The sequence below is a fragment of the Trachypithecus francoisi genome, unplaced genomic scaffold (genome assembly GCF_009764315.1).
Source record: "Trachypithecus francoisi isolate TF-2019V2 unplaced genomic scaffold, Tfra_2.0 Lachesis_group2, whole genome shotgun sequence".
In the NCBI taxonomy this organism is placed as follows: domain Eukaryota; kingdom Metazoa; phylum Chordata; class Mammalia; order Primates; family Cercopithecidae; genus Trachypithecus; species Trachypithecus francoisi.
In genome coordinates, this window is record NW_022681465.1 from 101,288,062 (window position 1) to 101,311,712 (window position 23,651).

The 23,651-nt window shown below is 42.9% G+C and overlaps 3 protein-coding genes across 19 annotated transcripts in view; 1 reads left to right on the plus strand and 2 right to left on the minus strand.

The window, feature by feature from the left end:
• Positions 1-1,214: 1,214 nt before the first annotated feature.
• AK6 (adenylate kinase 6) lies at positions 1,215-22,656 on the minus strand. 2 transcript variants are annotated; one of them, XM_033179794.1, is made up of 5 exons: positions 22,478-22,656; positions 18,986-19,078; positions 4,962-5,020; positions 4,714-4,859; positions 1,215-1,742 (listed from the first exon to the last, which is right to left on the minus strand). In XM_033179794.1, exons 1-5 carry the CDS (start codon positions 22,500-22,502, stop codon positions 1,550-1,552), a joined length of 516 nt encoding a protein of 171 aa, XP_033035685.1. In that variant the 5' UTR covers positions 22,503-22,656; the 3' UTR covers positions 1,215-1,549. The 2 variants fall into 2 exon arrangements, with proteins under 2 accessions (XP_033035685.1, XP_033035684.1); XM_033179793.1 differs by lacking the exon at positions 22,478-22,656 and adding an exon at positions 22,284-22,402.
• On the minus strand, positions 17,223-22,608 carry TAF9 (TATA-box binding protein associated factor 9). 5 transcript variants are annotated; one of them, XM_033179791.1, is made up of 4 exons: positions 22,284-22,299; positions 19,174-19,202; positions 18,986-19,078; positions 17,343-18,232 (listed from the first exon to the last, which is right to left on the minus strand). In XM_033179791.1, exon 4 carries the CDS (start codon positions 18,213-18,215, stop codon positions 17,421-17,423), a length of 795 nt encoding a protein of 264 aa, XP_033035682.1. In that variant the 5' UTR covers positions 18,216-18,232; positions 18,986-19,078; positions 19,174-19,202; positions 22,284-22,299; the 3' UTR covers positions 17,343-17,420. The 5 variants fall into 5 exon arrangements, with proteins under 5 accessions (XP_033035678.1, XP_033035682.1, XP_033035683.1 ...); XM_033179787.1 differs by lacking the exon at positions 19,174-19,202 and having other exon boundaries at positions 17,223-18,232; positions 22,284-22,402; XM_033179792.1 differs by lacking the exons at positions 19,174-19,202; positions 22,284-22,299 and adding an exon at positions 22,478-22,608.
• RAD17 (RAD17 checkpoint clamp loader component) overlaps positions 22,590-23,651 on the plus strand; it is a 48,379-nt gene continuing 47,317 nt past the window's right edge. For 2 of the 12 annotated variants that reach the window (XM_033179777.1, XM_033179782.1), the window contains exons 1-2: positions 22,631-22,764; positions 23,071-23,113. Coding sequence is in view for 1 of the 12 variants with exons in the window: in XM_033179784.1 (XP_033035675.1) it covers positions 22,750-22,764 (15 nt within the window). In the remaining 11 variants the exon portion in view is untranslated. Of the gene's footprint in view, positions 23,114-23,651 lie in introns of all 12 variants that reach the window. The other 10 variants (XM_033179780.1, XM_033179783.1, XM_033179785.1 and 7 more) reach the window with 8 other exon arrangements.

The following is a 23,651-nucleotide window of genomic DNA, read 5'->3' on the forward strand; positions in this document are numbered from 1 at the left end:
ACACACTTACCCTAATAAAAATCGTTAAAATGGTAAAAAACAACAAAGATAGACCATAACAAGTGTTGGCAAGAATGTGAAGAAACTGAGTCCCTAATACATTGATGGTGGCAATATAAAATGCTGCAACCACTTTGGAAACCAGCTTGGCATTTCCTCAAAAAGTTAAACATGGTTGCCCTATGACCCAGCAATTCCCCTCCCAGGTATATGCCTAAGAAAACTGAAAACATACATCCACACGGATTCTTGTACATGAATGCTTACAGTATGCTACTGTTATGTATTCAACTTCACAATACCCAAAGTGGATACAACCCAATTGTGCAAGTGATGGAAAACATAAGCAAAATGTGGTATATGCAAATAATGGAATATTATTCAACCATAAAAAGGAATGAGATATTGGTACATGCTACAACTTAAATGAACCCTGAAAACATTATGCTAAGCGAAAGAAATTGGACACAAAAGGCCACATATTGTATAATCCCATTTATATGAAACATCCAGAATACGCAAATCCATAGAGACAAAGTAGACTAGTGACTGCAAGGGGATGAGGAGGAAAGAATAGCAAGTGACTGCTAAAGGGTATAGGATTTCCCTTTATCATCACTGCTTCCCCCACAGTGGTGACAGTTACATAACCTTGTTAATAAGCTAAAAACCAATGGATTATAAATTTCATTTATGTTTATTTTTAGAGTCTAAGGTCTCACTATGTTGCCCAGGTTAGTCTTGAATTCCTGCCTCAAGCGATTCTCCACCTCAGCCTCCCCAGTTGCTTGGAGTACAGGCATAAGCCACCATACTCGGTTCTGATTATATACTTCAAAATAGTCAATTTTATTGTATGATAGGTATATCTCAACTAAAAAAAAGAACAAGGAGAGCTGTACTGAGATGATATAATCTCCAAATATATTAAGTGAAAAAAGAAAGGTACAGAATAGTGTGCACAATATACTATTATATTCTTTAAAAAATGTACACACATATATATACACTGTGCAGGCATAAAACCTCTAAAAAGACATGGGAAACCATTAACATTATTTCCTAAAAGGAAGGAACCTGGGGTGCCTGGGGATAGGGTGGTCTGGAAGGGAGACCTAACTTTTCAGCATGCTTTTTTGTACCTTTTGAACTTTGTATCGAGTACAACACTTAACTTTTTTTCTAATTTAAAGAAAGAGAAAAGGAATACTCTGTTGCTTTTTCTTTAGTTTTATTTGAAGAGATCATCTGCATTTTTTTCTGTAATAAACTTAAAAGATATCCACCCATTGTTAGATTTATTTATTCTTTAGCAATTTAAGTATTAAAATCACAGTTTTTGTCTCAATCCTTAATAATACTATATTCATTATATTTCAGATGTTTAGCTTTCTCATGGAGAAAAAGAAATACAGGCATAAACCTATATACTATCCACCTGCTGGTCCTGCAACATGATTTTAATCAAGTGTTACTGATACTTGAACAATTTCTATGATGTCAGCAAAGATATCAACAAGAGTGATTATAAAGTAGCTAGCCTTATAAGTCAAGAGTTATGATCTTTGATCCACTGCTCAATCCATTTCAAGATCTGATCTACATTATTTTCTAGCTCTTCTGGTTTATTACTGGGCAGCTGATGCACGATGTCTTCCTTGTAGGATGCTGTGGCTTCTTCATAAAGAACTTGAAAAATCTCACACTGAATATTGTCTGTTAGTTTCTTCTCATTATAACCCCTAGAAGGCAGGGAGGTTAAGCAAACAAAAAGCAAAATAAATGGCATTAACTGGAGTTTTAGAAACATACCAGAAACTGGACACTTTTCAATACGTGAAAAATTACAAAAATGGTCTCTTCACCTAGAGAGGAATGACTGGTACCTGTTTATATGACAGAGTTTCTTGACACTAGGGTTAAACTAAAGATCACGAGACCAGCATTTAGGTTTGTTTGAATTTTTCCGCCCACAATTTGTCAGCTACTCAGTAAATTCCCAATGAATTAGTAAATTAGCAAAACTCTCATAACTGAATATTCAATTCATATCAGCCAAAAAGTAGAAACAACCCAAATGTTCACAACCTGATAAATGTATTTAAAAATGATATATCCATACAACGGAATATTATTTGGCAATAAAAAGAAATGAAGTACTGGTATATGCTACAATACGAATGAACCTTGAAAACAAACTAATTGACAGGTGATAGGCATAAAAGTCCACATCCTGTATGATTTCATTTATATGAAATGCCTAGTATAAACAAATCCATAAAGATAGAAAGTAGACTATTGGTTGCCTAGGGCTGGGGAACTGAGGGTAAATGGGGAGTGACTACTACTGGGTATGGGGTTTCTTTTTGGGGTGACAAAAATTTTCTTTTTTTTTTGAGACGGAGTCTCGCTCTGTCACCCACGCTGGAGTGCACTGGAGTGATCTTGGCTCACTGCAACCTCTGCCTCCCGGGTTCAAGCAATTCTCCTGCTTCAGCCTCCTGAGTAGCTGGGATTACGGGCACACGCCACCATGCCCAGCTAATTTTTGTATTCTTAGTAGAGACGGGGTTTCACCATGTTGGTCAGTCTGGTCTCGAGCTCCTGACCTCATAATCCGCCCAACTCAGCCTCCCAAAGTGCTGGAATTACAGGCGTGAGCCACCGTGCCTGCCCCCAAGATTCTCTAAAATTGGTTGTGGTAATGATTGTACAACTTTTTGATATGCAAAAAAAAAAAAAACAAATGAGCAACTGATATATACACTTCCTATGTACCCACAAAACTGGAAAAAAAACCCTGAATTATGTACTTTAAATGGGTGAATGTAAATTACATTTCAATAAAGAGGGTATTTTTGTTTTTTGGTTGCTTTTGAGACAGGGTCTTGCTTCGGCACCAGGCTGGAGTGCAGTGGTGCAATCACAGCTCACAGCAGCCTCAACCTCCCAGGCTCAAGCATTCGTCCCACCTCAGCCTCCAAAGTAGCTGGGACCACAGGTGCATGGCACCACACTTGGCTAAATTTTTAATTTTTTTTGTAGAGACCAGGATCTTGCTATGTTGCCCAGGCTGGTCTCAAACTCCTAGGCTCAAGCAATCACCTTGCCTCAGCCTCCCAAACTGCTGGGATTACAGGTGTGAGGTGTGAGCCGTCCTGCCTCCCCCTCACCACCCAACCATGCCCAGCCTAAAGCTGTTACTTTTTTATAACCGTTTCAATAGTTGAAAATACTAACTAGCTCTCTCATAGTTTTTTTATACCTTAGTCATACCCTTGGCTATATATGTAAAACAGTAATTTTTAAATCAAAATTTTAAATTGTCTTGATTGAAAAAAAGCATATGTACCATATAGTCCCTATTACTTTTCTGCCCCAAAACTTTTAATGGCTTTTCACTGCCTAAAAAAAAGTTTTAGGTCTAGCCCCAATTTTACTTTTTCTATGTGTATATTTGCTGCCATACTAGTCTGTGCAAGGATTTACAAGTACCCCAAACAAGAGTGGTCAGAGTTGACTATAATCAGTGAAAACCACAAATTCTGACCGTGACCTTAAGCAAAATTCTGGAGCTTTCCTTTCTGAGATTGCCCTCTAATTTCTCTAGGATCCCCATATTCCCACAGCTTTGATAAAAAGACACTGGGGAAAAACTTCCCTCAAAGTTTCTCTTTACTGGTTTTTCCGCATTAAATCTGATGCTCTATTTGTGGGTTTAACTCAGGTATCTGTTAAAGACTGTGAGATACCTGGTTTATTTTGTTAGTTTTTCATAAGCTTTCCTATTCCTGATGCAGGGATAATTTGAGTGGGTAGTGTTCAGTCAGTAAGCAAAGAATATGTTAGGGGCTTGGCTGTTTTCCTAGCAAAGGTTTACATCAAAAAAAAAAAAAAAAGGCATGGCTAAACAGGGTCTCGCTCTGTCGCCCAGGCTGGAGTGCTGTGGCATGATCTCAGCTCACTGCAAGCTCTGCACACCCTCCCGCCACCCGCTGACTTAACACCATTCTCCTGCCTCAGCCTCCCGAGTAGCGCCCACCACCACGCCCAGCTAATTTTGTTTTGTATTTCTAGTAGAGATGGGATTTCACCATGTTAGCCAGGATGGTCTTGAACTCCTGACCTCGTGATCCACCCACCTTGGCCTCCCAAAGTGCTGGGATTACAGGCCTAAGCCACTGCGCCTGGCCGGCTAAATTGGATTTCTACACAGTACATTTTACTCAATCAGACTGTCAGTTGAGATATCAATTTACTCAAAAAGTACTGTCCATATTTTAAAGCAGTCATATTTTCAAACAAAACCCTTTATTAGCTGAGTGCTATGACTCACACCTGTAACCCCAGCACTTTGGGAGGCCAAGGTGGGCAGACTGCTTGAGCCCAGGAGTTCGAGACCAACGTGGGCAACATGGCGAGACTCCATCTCTACAAAAATTATAAAAATTAGCCAGGCATGGTGGCATGTGCCTGTGGTCTCAGGTAGGAGGCTGAGGCACGAGAATTGCTTGAACCAGGGAAGTGGAGGTTGCAGTGAGCCGAAATCACACCACTGCCCTCCAGCCTGGGTGACAGAGCAACACTCTGTCTCAAAACAACAAAAAAACCCAAAAAACAAAAATCCTTTATCATGGTACTACTGGCCAATTTCAGGAATCTGAATAAAAGTTAATATTATGCTTTAAGAATCTGATGTTTTTCCTTTCTTACCTTGTTTCAAGTCTTTCGTACAATACATTGGTATCTGTTCTCAGCACAAAAACTATATGAAACCAGCGTTCAGGGAAGAAATCACAACCATGGTAATCAACAATAACTCCACCTTCTCTCATTTGGTTATCTAACTCATCAACTACCTGCAAGAAAAGTTAAAAAAATAAAATGCTTCTTAAGAAAACTGAAGTCAACTTTCCTATGAAATTCAACAAATGCATACTTTATGAAAAAGTCATACTTACTCTGTCTTCATCTAAGATGGGACAATCATACTCTTCATCATAGCCATCATACAACTGCTCTAAAAGAGATTGAGAATTCTTGTTGAAATAATATTTTCTAAGTAACTTTAAGTAATTTTCAATTAATTCTAGACTTTAGAAAAGGAAATGTATCATCAATTATTCTTTCAGATACAAGAGTGTGTACTAACAAAATAAATGTCATATAGACACCAAATATAAAGGAGTCATACTAACTGATAAATTGGAATTTTGTCTAGAGGGAAACTTGGATAGCAATATCTCTGAAACTGCTTTAAATATCAAAACTGAAACCAACTAGAAAGAGTGAATAGCCAACTTCAGAATTTGTGGGGTTATTAGAAGAGGACTACACTATTTTTGTTGAACTACAGATTGGTGGAAAGAGGAAACATCTGAACAGATACAAACACACTCACATACATTTAAAAGCAGATTAATGTATCAAAAGCAGTAACAGGCCAGGTGTGGGGCTTCGTGCTTGTAATCCCAGCATTTTGGCAGTATGAGGTAGGAGGATCTCTTGAGTCCAGGAGTTCAAGACAGCCTGGACAACATGTTAAGACCCTGTCTCTACAGGAAAAAAAAAAAATTAGCCAGGCATGGTGGTGCACACCTGTAGTCCCAGTTACTTGAGAGGCTGAAGTGGGAGGATTGCTTGAGGCGGAGGTTACAATGAGCTGAGATCACACCACTGTACTCCAGGCTGGCTGACAGAGCGAGACCCCGTCTCGAAAAAAAAAAAAAAAAAAGCAAGAAAAAAGCAATAACAGATTCTTGATTTCAGAAATGAACCCTCTGTCACTGAGCTCACATCCTCAATGGGGACTGAGAAGGGTCAGGACTCAGATGCTTCTGAACAGTATCTTTACTTCTAGATTTCCAGCATCCCAAACTGTCATTCCTCATAAGAGTTAAATAGTCTTATTTCAGAAGGCAAAACAAAAATAACGTTCAAAGTTACAAGGGAGGCAAATTTAAATGTAACATAAGAACTTTCTGGCCGGGCGCGGTGGCTCAAGCCTGTAATCCCAGCACTTTGGGAGGCCGAGACGGGCGGATCACGAGGTCAGGAGATCAAGACCATCCTGGCTAACATGGTGAAACCCCGTCTCTACTAAAAAATACAAAAAACTAGCCAGGTGAGGTGGCGGGTGCCTGTAGTCCCAGCTACTCGGGAGGCTGAGGCAGGAGAATGGCGTCAACCTGGGAGGCGGAGCTTGCAGTGAGCTGAGATCCCGCCACTGCACTCCAGCCCAGGCGACAGAGCGAGACTCCATCTCAAAAAAAAAAAAAAAAAAAAAAAAAAAGAACTTTCCAATAAATCACAGCTGGCTTTCAAAGGAAGTTTTCTTTCAGGAGGTAAGACACACCATCTTACCCTTAGCCCCTGCCCCTAGGAGGTATTAATCTAAGGCAGGCTTAGATCATCCACTAACCATCTCTGAGAGCATGTTATATAGCAGTCTTCCCACCTCTTTCCCCTTAATATTTTGGTACAGGTTGAAATGAGGTTAAAGTGAACATAAATTCTGAAGGGACACACAAGTAGTCTGATGGTCACTGGGGGGCACAGAAGCAGCTGTAACTCCTTGTCTTGCCTGGAGGGTCTGTGGACTGATTCTGGGCACATAAACCACCTTTCTAGCACCCTAGTGTGGCCTCTGCCTCCTTGGGCTATTGCTCACCTACCAGAAACTCTATCAACCTAAACAATTAAACTGTCTTGGTGTGAAGAAAACTGGTTAACATTTAGAAAACAATCTAAATCCTTACTTTATACTACAAACTCCAGATGGAGCTACAAAGGAATGATTCATTTGAGTTTGTTGAGTGGCAGAAGAAATAAAGATTGATCCAGTCATTTAAAATGTTGACTCTCTGTTCCTTGAGAAATAATAAAATTCTAAGAAAAGTAACAGAATGGGAGAAATAACAAAGGACTGAAATGTAGATAATATGACGACCTTAAAACCAAAATAACAATAAATTGCTCAATAAACAAGAAAATAATTCACACAAGATGGAAAAGTGGAAAAAAATCAGTAAACACACATGAAAAGATATTGAACTTTCCTAGCTATTAAAGAGATGCAAATTAATATGAGTCTATATTTATGCCTGTTATATGTTCAATTCATTCAGAAATTTACACTACCATTTAATTTCTAATTGGACAAAATTAGAAAATAATAAAAAATGCCAAATAAGAAAATAGTTAAATCTTGATTTATCAACTTTATAAATTATGCAATTAATTTTGTAATAATTATGTAATTAAAATTAGGTAAATACATATTATAGTATTATAGTTAATATAGTTTAAAAATACTATGTAGTATAGACTAGACAGCAACATGAATGCTTACATACACAAGTGTAAAATATAAAAAGCAGAATTCAAAGTTGTCTTTACTAGGGACAAAGATTAGAAGAAAAAAGATTTGGAGTAGTTTTCCATATACTATTTTTACAATATTGTATATTTTTTTAACAGTACCACAAAATCTAAGAATACCTATAGCTGATTCTGTACTATGTGGTAATCTTGAATAGATAAACATGGAGGTTCCTTTATACTTTAAATCTTTGACTTTTAAAAGATGACTCTGGCCGGGCGCGGTGACTTATGCCTGTAATTCACTTTTGTGAGGCTGAGGCGGGTGGATCACCCGAGGTCAAGAGTTGAGACCAGCCCGGCCAACATGGTGAAACCCCATCTCTACTAAAAATACAAAAGTTAGCCAGGCGTGTTGGCGGGCGCCTGTAATCCCAGCTATTTGGGAGGCTGAGGCAGAATTGCTTGAACCCGGGAGGCGGAGGTTGCAGTGAGCCGAAATCATGCCACTGCACTCCAGCCTGGGTGTCAAAGCAAGATTCTGTCTCAGAAAAAAAAAAAAAAAAAGATGACTTGAACCAATATATGCTGTCTAAAATAGATGTGTTAACTTTCAGGATTAGTCATTATTTATTTATTTATTTATTTATTTATTTTTTTTGAGGCGGAGTCTCGCTCTGTCGCCCAGACTGGAGTGCAGTGGCCCAATCTCGGCTCACTGCAAGCTCCGCCTCCCGGGTTCATGCCATTCTCCTGCCTCAGCCTCCCAAGTAGCTGGGACTACAGGCGCCCGCCACCTCGCCCGGCTAGTTTTTTGTATTTTTAGTAGAGACGGGGTTTCACCATGTTAGCCAGGATGGTCTCGATCTCCTGACCTCGTGATCCGCTCGTCTCGGCCTCCCAAAGTGCTGGGATTACAGGCTTGAGCCACCGCGCCCGGCCTATTTATTTATTTTTTTAGACGGAGTCTCGCTCTGCGGCCCAGGCTAGAGTGCAGTGGCGCGATCTCCGCTCCCTGCAAGCTCCGCCTCCCGGGTTCACGCCCTTCTGCCTCAGCCTCCCGAGTAGCTGGGACTACAGGTGCCCGCCAGCGCACCCGGCTATTTTTTTATATTTTTAGTAGAGACGGGGTTCCACAGTGTTAGTCAGGATGGTCTCAATCTCCTGACCTTGTGATCTGCCTTCCTCGGCCTCCCAAAGTAAAGTCTTTATTTTTATACGGGCAGGGTCTCAGTCTGTGGCCCAGGCTGGAGTGCAGTGGCACAATCACAGCTCACTGCAGCCTCAACCTCCTGGGCTCAAGTGATCCTCCCATCTCAGCCTCCCGTGTAGCTGGGACTACAGGTGTGTGCCGCCACACCTGGCTAATTGTTCCGTTCTTTGTAGAGGTGAATTTTTATATTTTTTATAGAGATGAGGTCTCCTTATGTTGCCCAAGCTGGTCTCGAACTCCTGGGATCAAGTAATCCTTCTGCCTCGGCCTCCCAAAGTGCTGAGATTACAGGTGTGAGCCATCATGCCCAGCCAGGATTAAAGTCTTTATACTAACGCTGAAGTGCAGAATTTCTTAAATCATGTTAATATATCATTTATTTATTTATTTGAGACGGAGTCTTGCTCTGTCGCCTGGGCTAGAGTGCAGTGGCCGGATCTCAGCTCACTGCAAGCTCCGCCTCCCGGGTTGACGCCATTCTCCTGCCTCAGCCTCCGGAGTAGCTGGGACTACAGGCGCCCGCCACCTCGCCCGGCTAGTTTTTTTTTTGTATTTTTAGTAGAGACGGGGTTTCACCGTGTTAGCCAGAGATGGTCTCGATCTCCTGACCTCGTGATCCGCCCGTCTCGGCCTCCCAAAGTGCTGGGATTACAGGCTTGAGCCACCGCGCCCGGCCTCATTCATTTATTTTTGAGACAGTCTCGCTCTGTCGCCCAGGCTGGAGTATAGTGGTGCAATCTTGGCTCACTGCAACCTCCGCCTCCTGGTCTCAAGTGATTCTCCTGCCTCAGCCTCAGCCTCCCAAGTAGCTGGAATTATAGGTGCATGCCATTATGCTTGGCTAACTTTTTTTTTTGTTTTTTTGAGACCGAGTCTTGCTCTTTCACCCAGGCTGGAGTGCAGTGGTGCCATCTGGGCTCATTACAAACTCCGCCTCCCGGGTTCACGCTGTTCTCCTGCCTCAGTCTCCCTAGTAGTTGGGACCACAGGCGCCCGCCACCATGCCTGGCTAATTATTTGTATTTTTAGTAGAGACGGGGTTTCACCGTGTTAGCCAGGATGGTCTCTATCTCCTGACCTTGTGATCCGCCTGCCTCAGCCTCCCAAAGTGCTGGGATTACAGGCGAGAGCCACTACACCCAGCCAATTTTTAAAATAGAGACGGGGTTTCACCACTGTGACCAGGCTAGGTTCAAACTCCTGACCTCAAATGATCCACCCGCCTCAGCCTCCCAAAGTGTTGGGATTACAGGCGTGAGCTACTGCGCCCAGCCTTGTTAATGTATTTTAATAAAATAGTGTAATCTAAACTTTTACTTTTTATTTTTGAGACAAGGTTTCACTTTGTCACCCAGGCTGGAGTGCAGTGGCACGATTACAGCTCACTGCAGCCTCAGTCTCCTGGGTTCAAGTGATCCTCCTGCCTCAGTTCCCCCCAGTATTTGGGACTACAGGTGTGTCCCACCATGTCTGGCTAATTTTTGTACTTTTTGTAGAGACACGGTCTCACCATGTTGCTCAGGCTGAATCAAACTCCTGAGTTCAAGCAATCTGCCCGCCTTGGCCTTCTAAAGTGCTGGGACTGCAGGCATGAACCACCGCGCCCGGCTGTAATCCAAACTTGTAAACACTCATTCCAAAAAACATTTATCAAACACCATATACCAGTGACCTAAGGGATAATGAGCACATAATTTATAAAGTGAGCAAGTAGACAAACAATCCTTCCCTCAAAGAGTTTAAAATAAAATGGGAGAGGACAGACAAGGCACCTGGAAATATAATATTTTAATGTTACGGTTCATGGTGATATGGGAGCAATAAGGATGGGCACCTAACATAAACTTGGGATATTAAGGGAGGCTTCCTGGAGGAAGTGACCTCTAAGCATAGACTTGCAGTAGATACATAAAAAAAAACACTAGGGAAAACTCTTCTAAATAAAGAAAACAAGATATTCAAAGGTAGAGACTAGGAAAGAACAGGCCCTTTCAAGTGAGGGAAAGTCAGAACAATGAGAAAATAAGTGGTAAGGGGTCAGGTAAGCTGAGGCCAGATCAAAAAGGGCCTTGAAGGCTGCATGAAGGAGTTTAGACTTTATCCCAAGGCCAAGGAAAATCATTAAGGGATTTTCAGCATTAAATGACATGATGAATTCCAAATCCAAAAAAATCATTTTTTTTTTTAATGCAGAATGAGTTGGAAGGAACCAAATCCAGAAGCAGGGACTTCTTATCAAGTCTACCACAGATTTTTAGGTAAGTGATGATTGTAGTCTGTACCAGAGAAATGAACGGATCCTAAACTTCATTTCAAATTTCAAAAAAAGAATAAATTTTATGCTACTTTAGAAAGTTTCAATTGGAAGCCAAATTTATACTTGCGTATACATAGGATCTTAAGCAAAGATCAAAAAGGTTGATTTGTTTAAATGACTGAGAAATCAGAAAATTAAATCAATTTTCTAAACAAAGTTTTGTGGTTAAAATTCCAGGTACAGATATATTACTTTCTAAAAAAAATCAAGTGTGGGGCCAGAGTTAAAAGGCTTAGCATGGCGGTTTGCGCTTTCCCAGCACTTTCAGAGGTCAAGGTGGGAGGATCGCTTGAGCTTAGGAATTCGAGATCACCCTGGATAACACAGCAACACCTGACCTCTACCAAAAGAAAAAAAAATTAGCCCAGCATGGTGGTGCCAGCCTATAGTCCCAGCTACTCTGGAGGTTGAGGTGGGAGGACTGCTTGAGGTTGGAGTGAGCCGGGATTGCACCACTGTATTCCAGTTAGGGTGACATTGATTCCCTGTCTCAAAAAAAAAACCTTTTTTTTTTTTTTTTTTTTTTTAAATTTTGAGACAGAGTTTCACTCGTTGCCCAGGCTGGAGTGCAACGGCATGATCCTGGTTCACTGCAACCTCCATCTCCTGGGTTCAAGCGATTCTCCCGCCTCAGCCTCCCAAGTAGCTGAGATTACAGGCGCTCGCCACCAAGCCTGGCTAATTTTTGTATGTTTAGTGATGGGGTTTCACCATGTTGGCCAGGCTGGTCTTGAACTCCTGACCTCAGGTGATTCGCCTGCCTCAGCCTCCCAAAGTGCTGGGTTTACAGGCGTGAGCCACTGCACCAGGCCCCACAAAAAATTTTTTTAAAGTTCATTCTTACCTTAAAAAACCTTCCCAGCTGCTGCTGTTTGTGAAACTGTAAAATCATGACATGTTTAACTGCCATCCTAAAACTTATATCCACTCAAGTGAAAGCTGTTCTTTAATCATATTGGGATGCTAGTTATTTTGATACTGCTGCCAATACTTAAAATTTTTATTTTCGTATTTACTCTTTTGGAAACATATTCACCACATTTACCTCAACTCAACAAGAAGCTAGTAACTCTAAAGCAATTAGAACAAGACATTAACTGGTTTAAAGTGACTGGGCGCCTTTAAAATACCTGGTTTTTTATGCAAAAAGAAAAGGACAATTAATTCTGCATAGTGAAGTTAGAAAGCTAAAGATATGACATTGGAGTTGGGCTGCTAAGAAGTTGTAAGAAAGATAAGGGAACCTATAGATAAAGAGAACAGCATGCATAAATACTCGAGGTGGAAAATTCCTAGTGTTTGAGAACAACAGGGTATGATGGCTACACTGAAGGGGACACAGGGGAATGGCTGCAGGTGAACTGTGGCCATTTTATAAAGAATCTCCTGGGCTGGGCGCGGTGGCTCAAGCCTGTAATCCCAGCACTTTGGGAGGCCGAGACAGGTGGATCACGAGGTCAGGAGATCGAGACCATCCTGGCTAACATGGTGAAACCCCATCTCTACTAAAAAAATACAAAAAAAAAAACCTAGCCGGGTAAAGTGGCGGGCGCCTGTAGTCCCAGCTACTCGGGAGGCTGAGGCAGGAGAATGGTGTAAACCCAGGAGGCGGAGCTTGCAGTGAGCTGAGATCTGACCAGTGCACTCCAGCCTGGGCGACAGAGCGAGACCCCATCTCAAAAAAAAAAAAAAAAAGAGAATCTCCTATATTTCCTTAAGGAGGATGGACTATGTGAGTAAAAAATTCAAATCATGTCATTCTCCTTCCCTGCTTTTAAGAAAATGATAGTGTAGAAGAGGGAGGAAAGAGTTACTGAAGAGGTCAAGTAAGAGATTCTAGGTAGGATTCTAGGCATAGCACCAGTGGTCTTGATGAAATAGGGGTACTGTAGGGATGTGCTGGAGAAACCATCAAGATTTAAAGGCCAAGTGGATCTTTGTGAGAGAGTGAATGTGTATTTATATGCTTGGGAGGTAGAAATCAGAGGAGTGGGCAAGTACAGTCAAGGATGCCGTCAAAGCATGTGCTTTAAACATACTACTTTAGAGGTGTAAACATCTGGGAACTATCCACATGGTTATGTCTAACAGGTGTCTAGAAACTGGGCTGTTTTAATTGTAAATTTAAGTCATCAGCACAAGGGAGTGAATAGTCCTGAATGAGTGAGATTACTAGTGGCAGGGGCAGAATCACAATATGGCTGCAATGAAATCACGGGGGAAATGAGTGGAAGGGGAAGGATCAGAGGCAAAGATGGGGAGAGAGCAGTGTCAGAGAGGCCAATGGAGGAGTTAGTTTCCAAGGCTTCCAGCAGGAGTTGATAAGGGGAGAGAAAAATGGGATTCAGAAAAGGATAGAACAGGGATCAACATTTTTTTTTTCTGTAAAGGGCCAGATCATAAATACCTTACGCTTTGCAAGCTAGTCTTTAGCTCCGAAGTCATACAAAAACAACAGTAGCTTGCCAACCCCTAGGTTAGAGAGATATCAAGATTCTAAGTGTTCAAAGCCAAGCTATGCTTTACAGTTTCTACTGGAAATGGATCCAATGTCAATATACTTTGTCTAGACCTATGGGTATCCTGCAGTTAGGAAGAGGCTGAAGACTGAAAAACTGCTGCCAGGAAAATTAAGGATGCTAGTAAGAGTATAAAAACGATTGTATATAGAAAAGGATGTCAAATAAGGAGGAGTCTTGAGACTGGGAGAATAGGGATAAGAGAAGCATTCTTATAGTCATACCACAGTAAGACTCATGGTTTTGGTTTTTGTTTTTGAGATGGAGTCTCGCTCTATCATCCAGGCTGGAGTGCAGTGGTGTGATCTTAGCTCACTGCAAGCTCTGTCTCCCAAGTAGCTGGGACTACAGGCACCCGCCACAATGCCCAGCTAATTTTTTCTATTTTTAGTAGAGACCGGGTTTCACTGTTAGCCAGGATAGTCTCAATCTCCTGACCTCGTGATCTGCCTGCCTCGGCCTCTCAAAGTGCTGGGATTACAGGCTTGAGCCACCACCATGCCCTGCCCACAGTAAGACTCCTAATAGTTTTCTCTTTTTTTTTTTTTTTTTTGAGACGGAATCTGTCACCCAGGCTGGAGTACAGTGGCATGATCTCGGCTCACTGCAACCTCTGCCTCCCAGGTTCAAGTGATTCTCCTGCCTCAGCCTCCCGAATAGCTGGGATTACAGGCACCCTCAGCAACGCTGGATTTTTTTTTTTTTTTTTTTTTGAGACGGAGTCTCACTCTGTCTTGCTTAGGCTGGAGTGCAGTCGTGTGATCTCAGGTCACTGCAGCCTCTGCCTCACAGGTTCAAGTGATTCTCCTGTCTCAGCCTCCCGAGTAGCTGGGATTACAGGGGCCCACCACCGTACCTGGCTAATTTTTTGTATTTTTAGTTGAGATGGGGTTTTACCATGTTGGACAGGCTGGTCTTGAACTCCTGACCTTTAGGTGATCCACCCGCCTTGGCCTCCCAAAGTGCTGGGATTACAGGCATGAGCCACTGTGCTAGGCCAAAGTGCTGGAATTTACAGGCATGAGCCACCATGCCCGGCCAGTTTTCTTAAACTTACTTCCCCATCTAATTTTTTTTTTTGCCTTGGTTTTGGGAGTAAAGATGACCTCTCTCAATTACTACTGCAATTCCACATGATCACTGGGATGATACTAAACTTTCAGAAATGTTTAAAACTAGGGTTTTCTTAAAGCCTTGTTTCTTTTTTTCTGACTTTAGTGAGCATCAGAATAAGCTTCATTTCTTTACAGCAAGGTTTCTCAACCTTGTTACTAATGACATTTTGAGTCTGGTAATTGTTATTAGGGGAGACAGGGAACTGTCCTGTGAACTATAGGATCTGTAGTAGAATCCTTGGTCACTAATCACTAGATGCTAGTAGTAAACCTGGCCATCACCTCCCCCTCTATGTGACAACTCAAAACGTCTTCACACATTGCTATACCCCCAAAGGGCAAAAATTACCTAGTTGAGAATCACTGCATTATAGATGATTGCCTGGTTTCCCTTAAAATATATCACCACTTAAAACAAAAATGAGGTTAGCTGCCTCAGAATATTTCCAGATATATTCAAACAAGATTTGGGTTAAAAAATCTGGTATGTCAAACTTTACAAAGTACCTCATCAGGCCAGGCGCGACGGCTAACACGGGTAATCCCAGCACTTTTGGGAGGCCAAGGTGGGAGGATCACTTGAGCCTGGGAATTAGAGACCAGTCTGGGCAACACAGTGAGGCCTTGTGTCTGTAGTCTCAGCTACTGGGGAAGCTGAAATGGGAGGATCACTTGAGCCCCAGAGGCTGAGGTTGCAGTGAAGGGAAATTGTGCCATTGCACTCCAGCCTGGGCCACAGAGCAAGAGACCCTGTCTCAAACAAACAAACAAAAAAACCCCACAAAGTACCTCCAGCAAACTCCATGTCAAGTCAGACCAGAAATCTTTTATCTGGCATTATAGGCGGGAAAAAAAAAACACACATTTCCTTTTAAGACTTAGATCCCATTTCATGAAATAATCTCACTTATAACAAAGAGAATGGTTGGGACTATATGCAACTGACTAAAATGGTGTTTAGTACTCGAGGTACACAGAGGCTCTTGTCTGTAATCCCAGCACTTTGGGAGGCTAAGGCAGATGGATCACTTGAGCCAAGGAGTAAACCAGCCTGGGGAACAACGCCAGACCCTGTCTCTGTAAAAAAAATTTTAAATTAGCCAGGCAGGATGGTGTGTGCCTGTAGTACCAGCTACAAGGGAGGCTGAGGCAGGATGATCACTTGAGTCCAGGAGTTCAAGGATGCAATGAGCTATGATCAGGCCACCACACTCCAGCCTGGGCAACAGAGCAAGACTCTGTCTTAACCAAATGAAATGGTGTGAGTACTGGTAGGAGAGGACCTAAAGAAGAGGAAGACAAGTGCCTTATACTGGATTGTCCTTGGTCTGGTGTCACCATTGCTCTCAATGCTATTAATGCTCTAATTAGTTTAGAAATGTTAAGTGAAAGTAACATGAGAATGCATGAATGAAATTGACTATTATGTGACTCAGAAATCACTTGCCAAAAATGGTGGCGTTCAACAATGAGGAACAAAACCAGATTTCATAGATATAAAACGTAAAGGCTGGGCTGGGCACAGTGGCTCATACCTGTAATCCCAGCACTTTGGGAGGCCGAGGCGGGTGGATCACGAGTTCAGGAGATTGAGACCATCATGGCTAACATGGTGAAACCTCATCTCTATTAAAAATACAAAAAATTAGCTGGGTATGGTAGTAGGCACCTGTAGTCCCAGCTACTAGGGAGGCTGAGGCGGGAGAATGGCATGAACCCAGGAGGCGGAGCTTGCAGTGAGCTGAGATTGCGCCACTGCACTCCAGCCTGGGCAACAGGCGAGACTCTGTCTCAAAAAAAAAAAGAAAGAAAGGCCAGGTGCGGTAGCTCACACCTGTAATACCAGCACTTTGGGAGGCCGAGGTGGGCAGATCACTTGAGGCCAGGAGTTGAAGACCAGCCTGGACAACATGGCAAAAGCCCATCTCTACTAAAAACATAAAAATGAGCCAGATGTGGTGGTACACACCTGTAATTCCAGCTACCTGGGAGGCTGAGGTGTGAAGATCGCTGGAACCTCGGACATGGAGGTTGCAGTGAGCTGAGATTGTGCCACTGCACTCCAGCCTGGGCAACAGAATGAGATTCTGTCTCAGGAAATAAAATAAAATGAAATGGAAAATGAGTATTTGTATGATAGCAAATAAAGATCTAGGTTTCAGAAACTATAACCTTGATAAATTGATGTTCTTTTGGATAAAAAAATTTTTTTAATTAAAAAATATAGATAAACTATAACCTAATTATCAGCCCTGGATCAAAAATGAACATGATACTGGCTTATAGTATCAGGAATATGAAAAACAAAGATGCTCAAAATTAACCTGCAAAAAGAGACACTGATAATTTTTTTTTTTTACAGTGGAGACATACTGGGAGATACTAAGGGTCCTTAATATAACCAAAGGGACAGAAAAATGGGACCTAGGAAGTTGGACAATTGAGGAAGATAATCAAAGCAGGTGAAGAATTCACTACGAATAAAAATCCTGACCAACTGGTCTCTCCGAAGAGGAGTCATGGTTATACTTCAGCAACTGAGAGAACAGATCACAAGAGTGACGTACACCAGAGATCATACTATGATCTATATATCTGAAGACACTTGAGATGACATTCTAGTGGTCAATAGACTATAGTACTGCAAGTTGCTGCAACTGTCAACTGTTACTCCTCTTGGTGACAACAGGGAGAAAATTGCTTTTAAAAACAACTGCCAAAGCACCAACAATCAAAGTAATGAATGACAACTTTATTTTTCTTACACTTTTAAGGCTGATGAAAAACCTTCAATTGAAAAGTATAGTAACTGTATTTACTCATTAAATATTACTAAAGTTTTCTAAAACACAACTTGAAAACATCCAGCATGCATGTTTAATATCAGTACAATGAATTCAAGACCAAGTATACATGTTACAAGCAGCAAGGCTAGATTACAAATTATCATAGTCATCGTCATCATCATCGTCATCATCATCATCTTCACGTTTTCTTTTCAATGCATTTGATGATTCATTGGCAGTATTTTGTGATGACACCATATTAGTGGTAATAAGAATGTTTTTGGACCCAATTAATGATGGATTAATCAGAACATTCTGAACTGCTGAGGTTGCAGGAATTGAAGCTTTTACAGCTGGAGACTGCGAAGTAGGCATCTGTACTGTAAACCTTTGACCTGTGAGGGACATGGGAGTCCCTACTTTAGTTGAAACAGACATGGTCTGTGGGGTTGGTGTGCCTAGTGTGGGAGTACTTGGTCTGCTAGTAACTGAACCAACACTTAACCGCGGGACTGTTATTCTTCCCGCAGAAGTTGATGCCTTTTTCTGTAAAGATTTCAGCCTATAGTTTGGAGCTGTTAAGCAATATCTATCAGGTGGCAACCTAGGACCTGAATATGGCTTGATCAGTGGCAAAGGGGTTTGATTTCTTTGCCTTGCGATATCTAATAAAAAATCTCTTGGGGGAGGAGAGGTAAAAGACTGGTCAGCGCGGCACTGGATTGCCAATCGCACATCATCTGCATCAACGGTAGCTTTCTTAGCATGGCTTGAATAAATTTTTGCATCATCTAGAATTGTGGTCACATATCGGAAGGCAAACTCCAACATCTGATTTATAACTCTTGGCTCATATTCTGTAATCCCCATATCCTTCAGGATTTGTGCCATCATCTGTGCATCTTTCGGCATGCTCTTGGGAGAAGCCATCTTGCCAGACTCCATGATATCCGATGATCAGACTTTAGATCATTTGAAAAAAATATGTACATTAGATCAATCTGAAATAGTTACTTTAGTAGCAACTGTGAGGAACTTAAAAAAATTTTTAATCTATGTTAAACTGTAAAAAATTTTTAAAAATTTAAACCATATGTTTTCTTAATTTTAATGAGGCATACTTAAAGTCCCTTTAATTTATTGAGTTCCTACCATGTACAAATCATTGTCAACTATAAAAAGATGAAGACACAAATAAGGGAGTGATAAAAGATTAGGGGAAAACAGGGTAAAATAAATAAAAACATCTATCATCTTAGAATATATGCAGTTGCATGCAAACCTCACAGTAATCTAAGATACCATAGCATAGTCATGTCCTACACCTGAGCTCAAAACAATCTCTTTCCAGTGAGACCAATACACTCACTGTGCTCATATATATGTTCAGCAGTACCAAACCTTTGTTTGCTCAACTTGAAAACATTCTCCTTATTCACATTCTACCTCTCCGAAATCCAGTCTCTTCATAGGAGCCTTCCTAACTATTCACAAGAATTGCTAGCCATTTTTAAGGCAGAAGGGAAAATGCTCAAAATAACCAGGACATAGCATTAGACACTTAATATTTCTGTGGATTCCCTAAAAGAGTATATATTCTTTAATGGCAATCTCTGTTTTTTTTCGTACCTTCTGACAATACCCGGCACTAACACTCCACACTATCAGACTTAAAAAAAAAAACAAAACAAATCTAACACCAAAGTGTCCCTTACCTTCTCGAGCTAAATCACCAACATTAATGTATTTCAGTCCCGATTTTGACGCAAGTTCTTTGCCTAGTGTAGTTTTTCCAACCCCTGGTGTACCTGTAAGACAAGCCACAGAAAAACACTGTGAAATACTACTTATCACACTGCAGCCCACCTTGTGCCCTTCCTTTATTTTTGAGGCAGAGTCTCACCTGGCCTCTGCCCTTAAAGATCTTGACGACTGAAATGAAAAATTTCCTAATTAGCAATAATATGTTAAATTTTTTTTTTTTTGAGACAGAATTTCGCTCTTGTCGCTCAGGCTGGAGTGCAGTGGTGCGATCTTGGCTCACTGCAATCTCCACCTCTCAGGATCAAGCGAGTCTCCTGCCTCAGTCTCCTGAGTAGCTGAAATTACAGGTGCCCGCCACCAGGCCCAGCTAATTTTTGTTTTGTTTTTTTTTTTTTGAGACAGAGTCTCGCTCTGTCGCCCAGGCTGGAGTGCAGTGGCCAGATCTCAGCTCAATGCAAACTCCGCCTCCCAGGTTTATGCCATTCTCCTGCCTCAGCCTCCCGAGTAGCTGGGACTACGGGTGCCTGCCACCTTGCCCGGCTAGTTTTTTGTATTTTTTAGTAGAGACGGGGTTTCACCGTGTTAGCCAGGATGGTCTCAATCTCCTGACCTCATGATCCGCCCGTCTCGGCCTCCCAAAGTGCTGGGATTACATGCTTGAGCCACCGCGCCCGGCCAATTTTTGTATTTTTAATAGAGACAGGGTTTCACCATATTGGCCAGGCTGGTCTCAAACTCCTAACCTCACGTCATCTGCCCGCCTAGGCCTCCTAAAGTGCTGGGATTACAGGCGTGAGCCACCATGCCTGGCCATATGTAAATTAGCATGTACTACGATCTAATAAAAATTTCCAAAGCTAACTGAATGTCAGAATATTACCCAGTGTATTGATTCTCCAGGGGTGGGGCTCAGCAAATTCTGATGCCAATTCAAACTACCCGCTGCTACCATGGAACTGCTCAGAATAAAATTAACCACCTCGTGCTGGGCGCAGTGGCTCACGCCTGTAATCACTGCACTTTGGGAGGCCGAGGCAGGAAGATCATGAGGTCGGGAGATCAAGACCCATCCTGGCCGACATAGTGAAACTCCATCTCTATGAAAATACAAAAAGTAGCCGGGCGTGGTGGCGCATGCCTGTAATCCCAGCTACTCAGGAGGCTGAGGCAGGAGAATCCCTTGAACCAGGTGGTTGGAGGATGCAGTGAGCCGAGGTCACGCCACAGCACTCCAGCGTGGCGACAGAGACTCCGTCTCCAAAAAAAAAAAAATTAGCCACCTCGAAATCAATTACAATAATTTATTTACCTTTTTCTTTTTTTAAAGTCAAGATAACTCTTTGTTACCCAGGCTGGAGTGCAGTGGAACTTGGCTCACTGGAGCCTCCACCTCCTGAGCTCAAGCAATCCAATCTCAGCCTGTTCAGTAGCTAGGACCATAGGTATGCACCAGCATGCCCTGGTTAATTTTTGTAGAGACAGGGTTTGGCTATGTTGCCTAAGCTAAGCTCAAATTCCTGAGCTCAAGCCATCCCCCCACCTCTACCTCCCAAAGTGCTGGGATTTACAGGCATGAGCCTGTAAATGCTTTAATTTACAGGCTCATTTGCTTGGCCTATTTGCTTTAATTTAAAAAGATTTAAAAACCGTTCATGGCCAGGTGTGGTGGCTAACGCGTGTAATCCCAACAATTTAGGAGGACAAGGCGGGAGGATCACTTAAGCTCAGGAGTTCGACACCAGCCTGGCCAACATAATGAGACTCTGTCTCAAACAAAAACAAAAACTATTCATGTTAAAATTTAAGCAGTCTGAAAGACACCATATTACCTCTGACCCCCTGCACCCTTCCCTAGAGATAACCACTGTAAACCAGTTTCCTATACAGGTATATATTCCCAAAAAAACCCTATTTATGTTTGCATATAAATGTACATGTACGTACATACTCTTTGTAATAAATACAACATATATTCTCTTGTTCATAAATGACAATACTATATACATTGTTCTTTACCTTCCCCTTCTGATATCTATTATAATTACATCTCAAGATCATCAAATTCATAATTTTCAGCTATTCAGCTTTAACATCCCTGAAATTAAACTTGAGCATAAACATAACAGGGATAATATAGTTCCCATATCTAGGAGAATAACAGTCACCCCAAGTCCACTATAATACACCAAGTCTGAAGTCTGGACTCAACATGTTTTTAATAAAATGCTCACATTTCATTGTCAAAACATTTTCAATAAAATGTTTTGACAATGACTTAATAACCAGGGCACTATGTTTGATCCACGCAAAAAGATGTAAAATCTTCCGCTTAAGGAATCTAAAATGCTAAACATTATTTGTGGGGTGGTTAATCTGCATCTCTCAGAAACAGACATGTCTTGTGTGCTGCCAACAATCTTACGTTTGGGTGAATGATGTAACTGTACTGTTTCCACAGAGCCTTAATTTTTCTGTACGTTGCAATAAAATCTACATGCATTAGATTTTTCCACGAATGGCCTACAATTTAATAAACACTTTCAGGACTAAACGGCTAGCAAAAATATTCGTTAAAGTCGTTATGCAGCATTTTAGTTCCCTTTACTGATAACACGCACCCTGAGTATGGCTTCAAAGACCCACTCCTACGCGAGAAACGACCCGAAATGCTCACCAGATGCCCTCCTTTTAAGGGGCGGGGGGAGCCTCTGATGTAACTCAACAAAAGCATACAGTAATTTCGTCACGCCACAAACATCTGAACTCATTTACCGAAATCTAATCTGAGGCGTTTATCAGAAGCAAAGGAAAAAATAAAATACGGCCCACGGAGGCCTACGGAGTGAGGCACCCACCATTAATGGCACTACCGGGAAGCAAATATGGCCTTACGTTATTTCCCTGAAAATCTCAAAGTCTACCCTGCCAAAGAATTTACAACCCATTTTACAAACGAAATACCAGATTCAGAAAGACTAAGCAGGCTGCCAAGCAGGAGAGCTGGATCTGCCGACCTCTCTTCACCTCCCCCGGGAGCCTCGGGCCAACGGAATTAACGTTCCGCGTCCCCTCCCCCGCCTGCCGCAACGCCCGTGAGGGTCGGCTCCCGGGACGCTGACAACCGCCTCGTGGCCCTCTGCCGGCCTCCGAAGACGGCACTGAGAAGCTCCTACCTGGGCGCACGATGCCCAGAACACTCCGCGCCCCTCGCCTGCCCCCGCCCAGCCCCTCCCGGCCGCGCGCTCTGACCGGTGAGCAGGATGTTCGGAAGCAACATAGTCCTCGCGGCGACGGCTCCGGGCGCCTAACTCACGTGCCCTTTGCTCTACGGGGAGGAGCCGGAAGGGGCGGGCGGCAGCAAAAGCCCACGGCCCCAAGGGCCTCGAGGCCCACCGCGGCGCCCCTAGCCTGTCCCGGCGACCCAGCCGCGGCCCACTGGTTACCTGACTTTCGATGACACATTTCCATCGCAAAGTTGGAGGGTGGGCATAACTCGGGTCGGTACTTCGGGTCAGGCAGTGCGCTGGATGTCTAAGTAACACACTCCTTCGGAGGTCCCCGCCCTTCGCTTGCGTCGCTGATGCGCCGACCAGTCTGGAAGGTCCCCGGGAGGCCGTACCTCCGAGAGGCTCTGCGTAGAGCCCGGGTAGGGCCAGGTGGCTGCCTTTTCACCTAGGGTAGACCCTGGTCGCCTCATCTCTTTGCCCAAAAGGGGATGCAGCTCCGGAAAGTAAGGCCGCCGCGGCTGCGGCTATATTATGTGTATGTCTTAGAGACGCGAGTCTATCTGCCTTCGGGCTTTGCTGGGCTCTGGTCGCTCCTCCTCCCGACCCGCCCATCCCATCCGGGGATGAGAAGATTGAGGGTGCAAAGCCCTGTCCCGCAGCGGGGATTTGCGAGCTCAACCCGGCACCCCACTGATTATAGGATTACGTTGAACGAATATTTGAGTTTAGTATTCCCTGTTCACTGTGTGGGGTGGTGGTGGGTCGGCTAGGAATAGTCTTGAAGGTCTGCCTCTGACATCTCATTTCAGGAACCTGGCATCTTCAGGGACAGTTATTTGCTTTTTAGAGGAGGTAATTGTCAATCTTGTTTTCAAGGGTGAATAGAGCCCTGACCGTGACAATAGTCTTCTTTTCTTTTGGGGGGGACGGAGTCTCACTCTTGTCGCCCAGGCTGGAGTGCAACCTCCGCCTCCCGGGTTCAAGTGATTCTCCTGCCTTAGCCTCCCGAGTGGCAGGGATTACAGGCGCCCACCACCACGCCCGGCTAATTTTTGCATTTTTAGTAGAGTTGGGGTTTCACCATGTTTTGGCCAGGCTGGTCTCGAACTTCTGACCTCAGGTGATCTTCCCGCCTTGGCCTCCCACAATGCGGGTATTACAGGCGTGAGCCACCGCGCGCAGCCCCTGCTCTGCATCTTTTATTTTGAGCTACAAACTATATTTACTCAAATAGATGTTTTTTTTCCACTTGTGTACCTTTTGAAACGTCACAGTCTCTAATCGTGAACGATTTGGGGCGGAGGGCTGAACAGTGTGTTTTCTAGTGTGTTGGGGTGTTTATAGGCTATGTGTGCCTCCAAACTGTAAAATAGTCCAGTATACTTTCCGG

Coding starts and splice junctions, on each gene's coding strand:
- TAF9 (XM_033179787.1), bottom strand. CDS start 18,215: ATGGAGTCTGGCAAGATGGCTTCTCCCAAGAGCATGCCGAAAGATGCA.
- AK6 (XM_033179793.1), bottom strand. CDS start 22,311: ATGTTGCTTCCGAACATCCTGCTCACCG. Junction 4,860..4,961: donor CCATCTTAGATGAAGACAGA/GTAAGTATGACT, acceptor CTTTTCTTGCAG/GTAGTTGATGAGTTAGATAA. Junction 1,743..4,713: donor TACGAAAGACTTGAAACAAG/GTAAGAAAGGAA, acceptor CCTGCCTTCTAG/GGGTTATAATGAGAAGAAAC.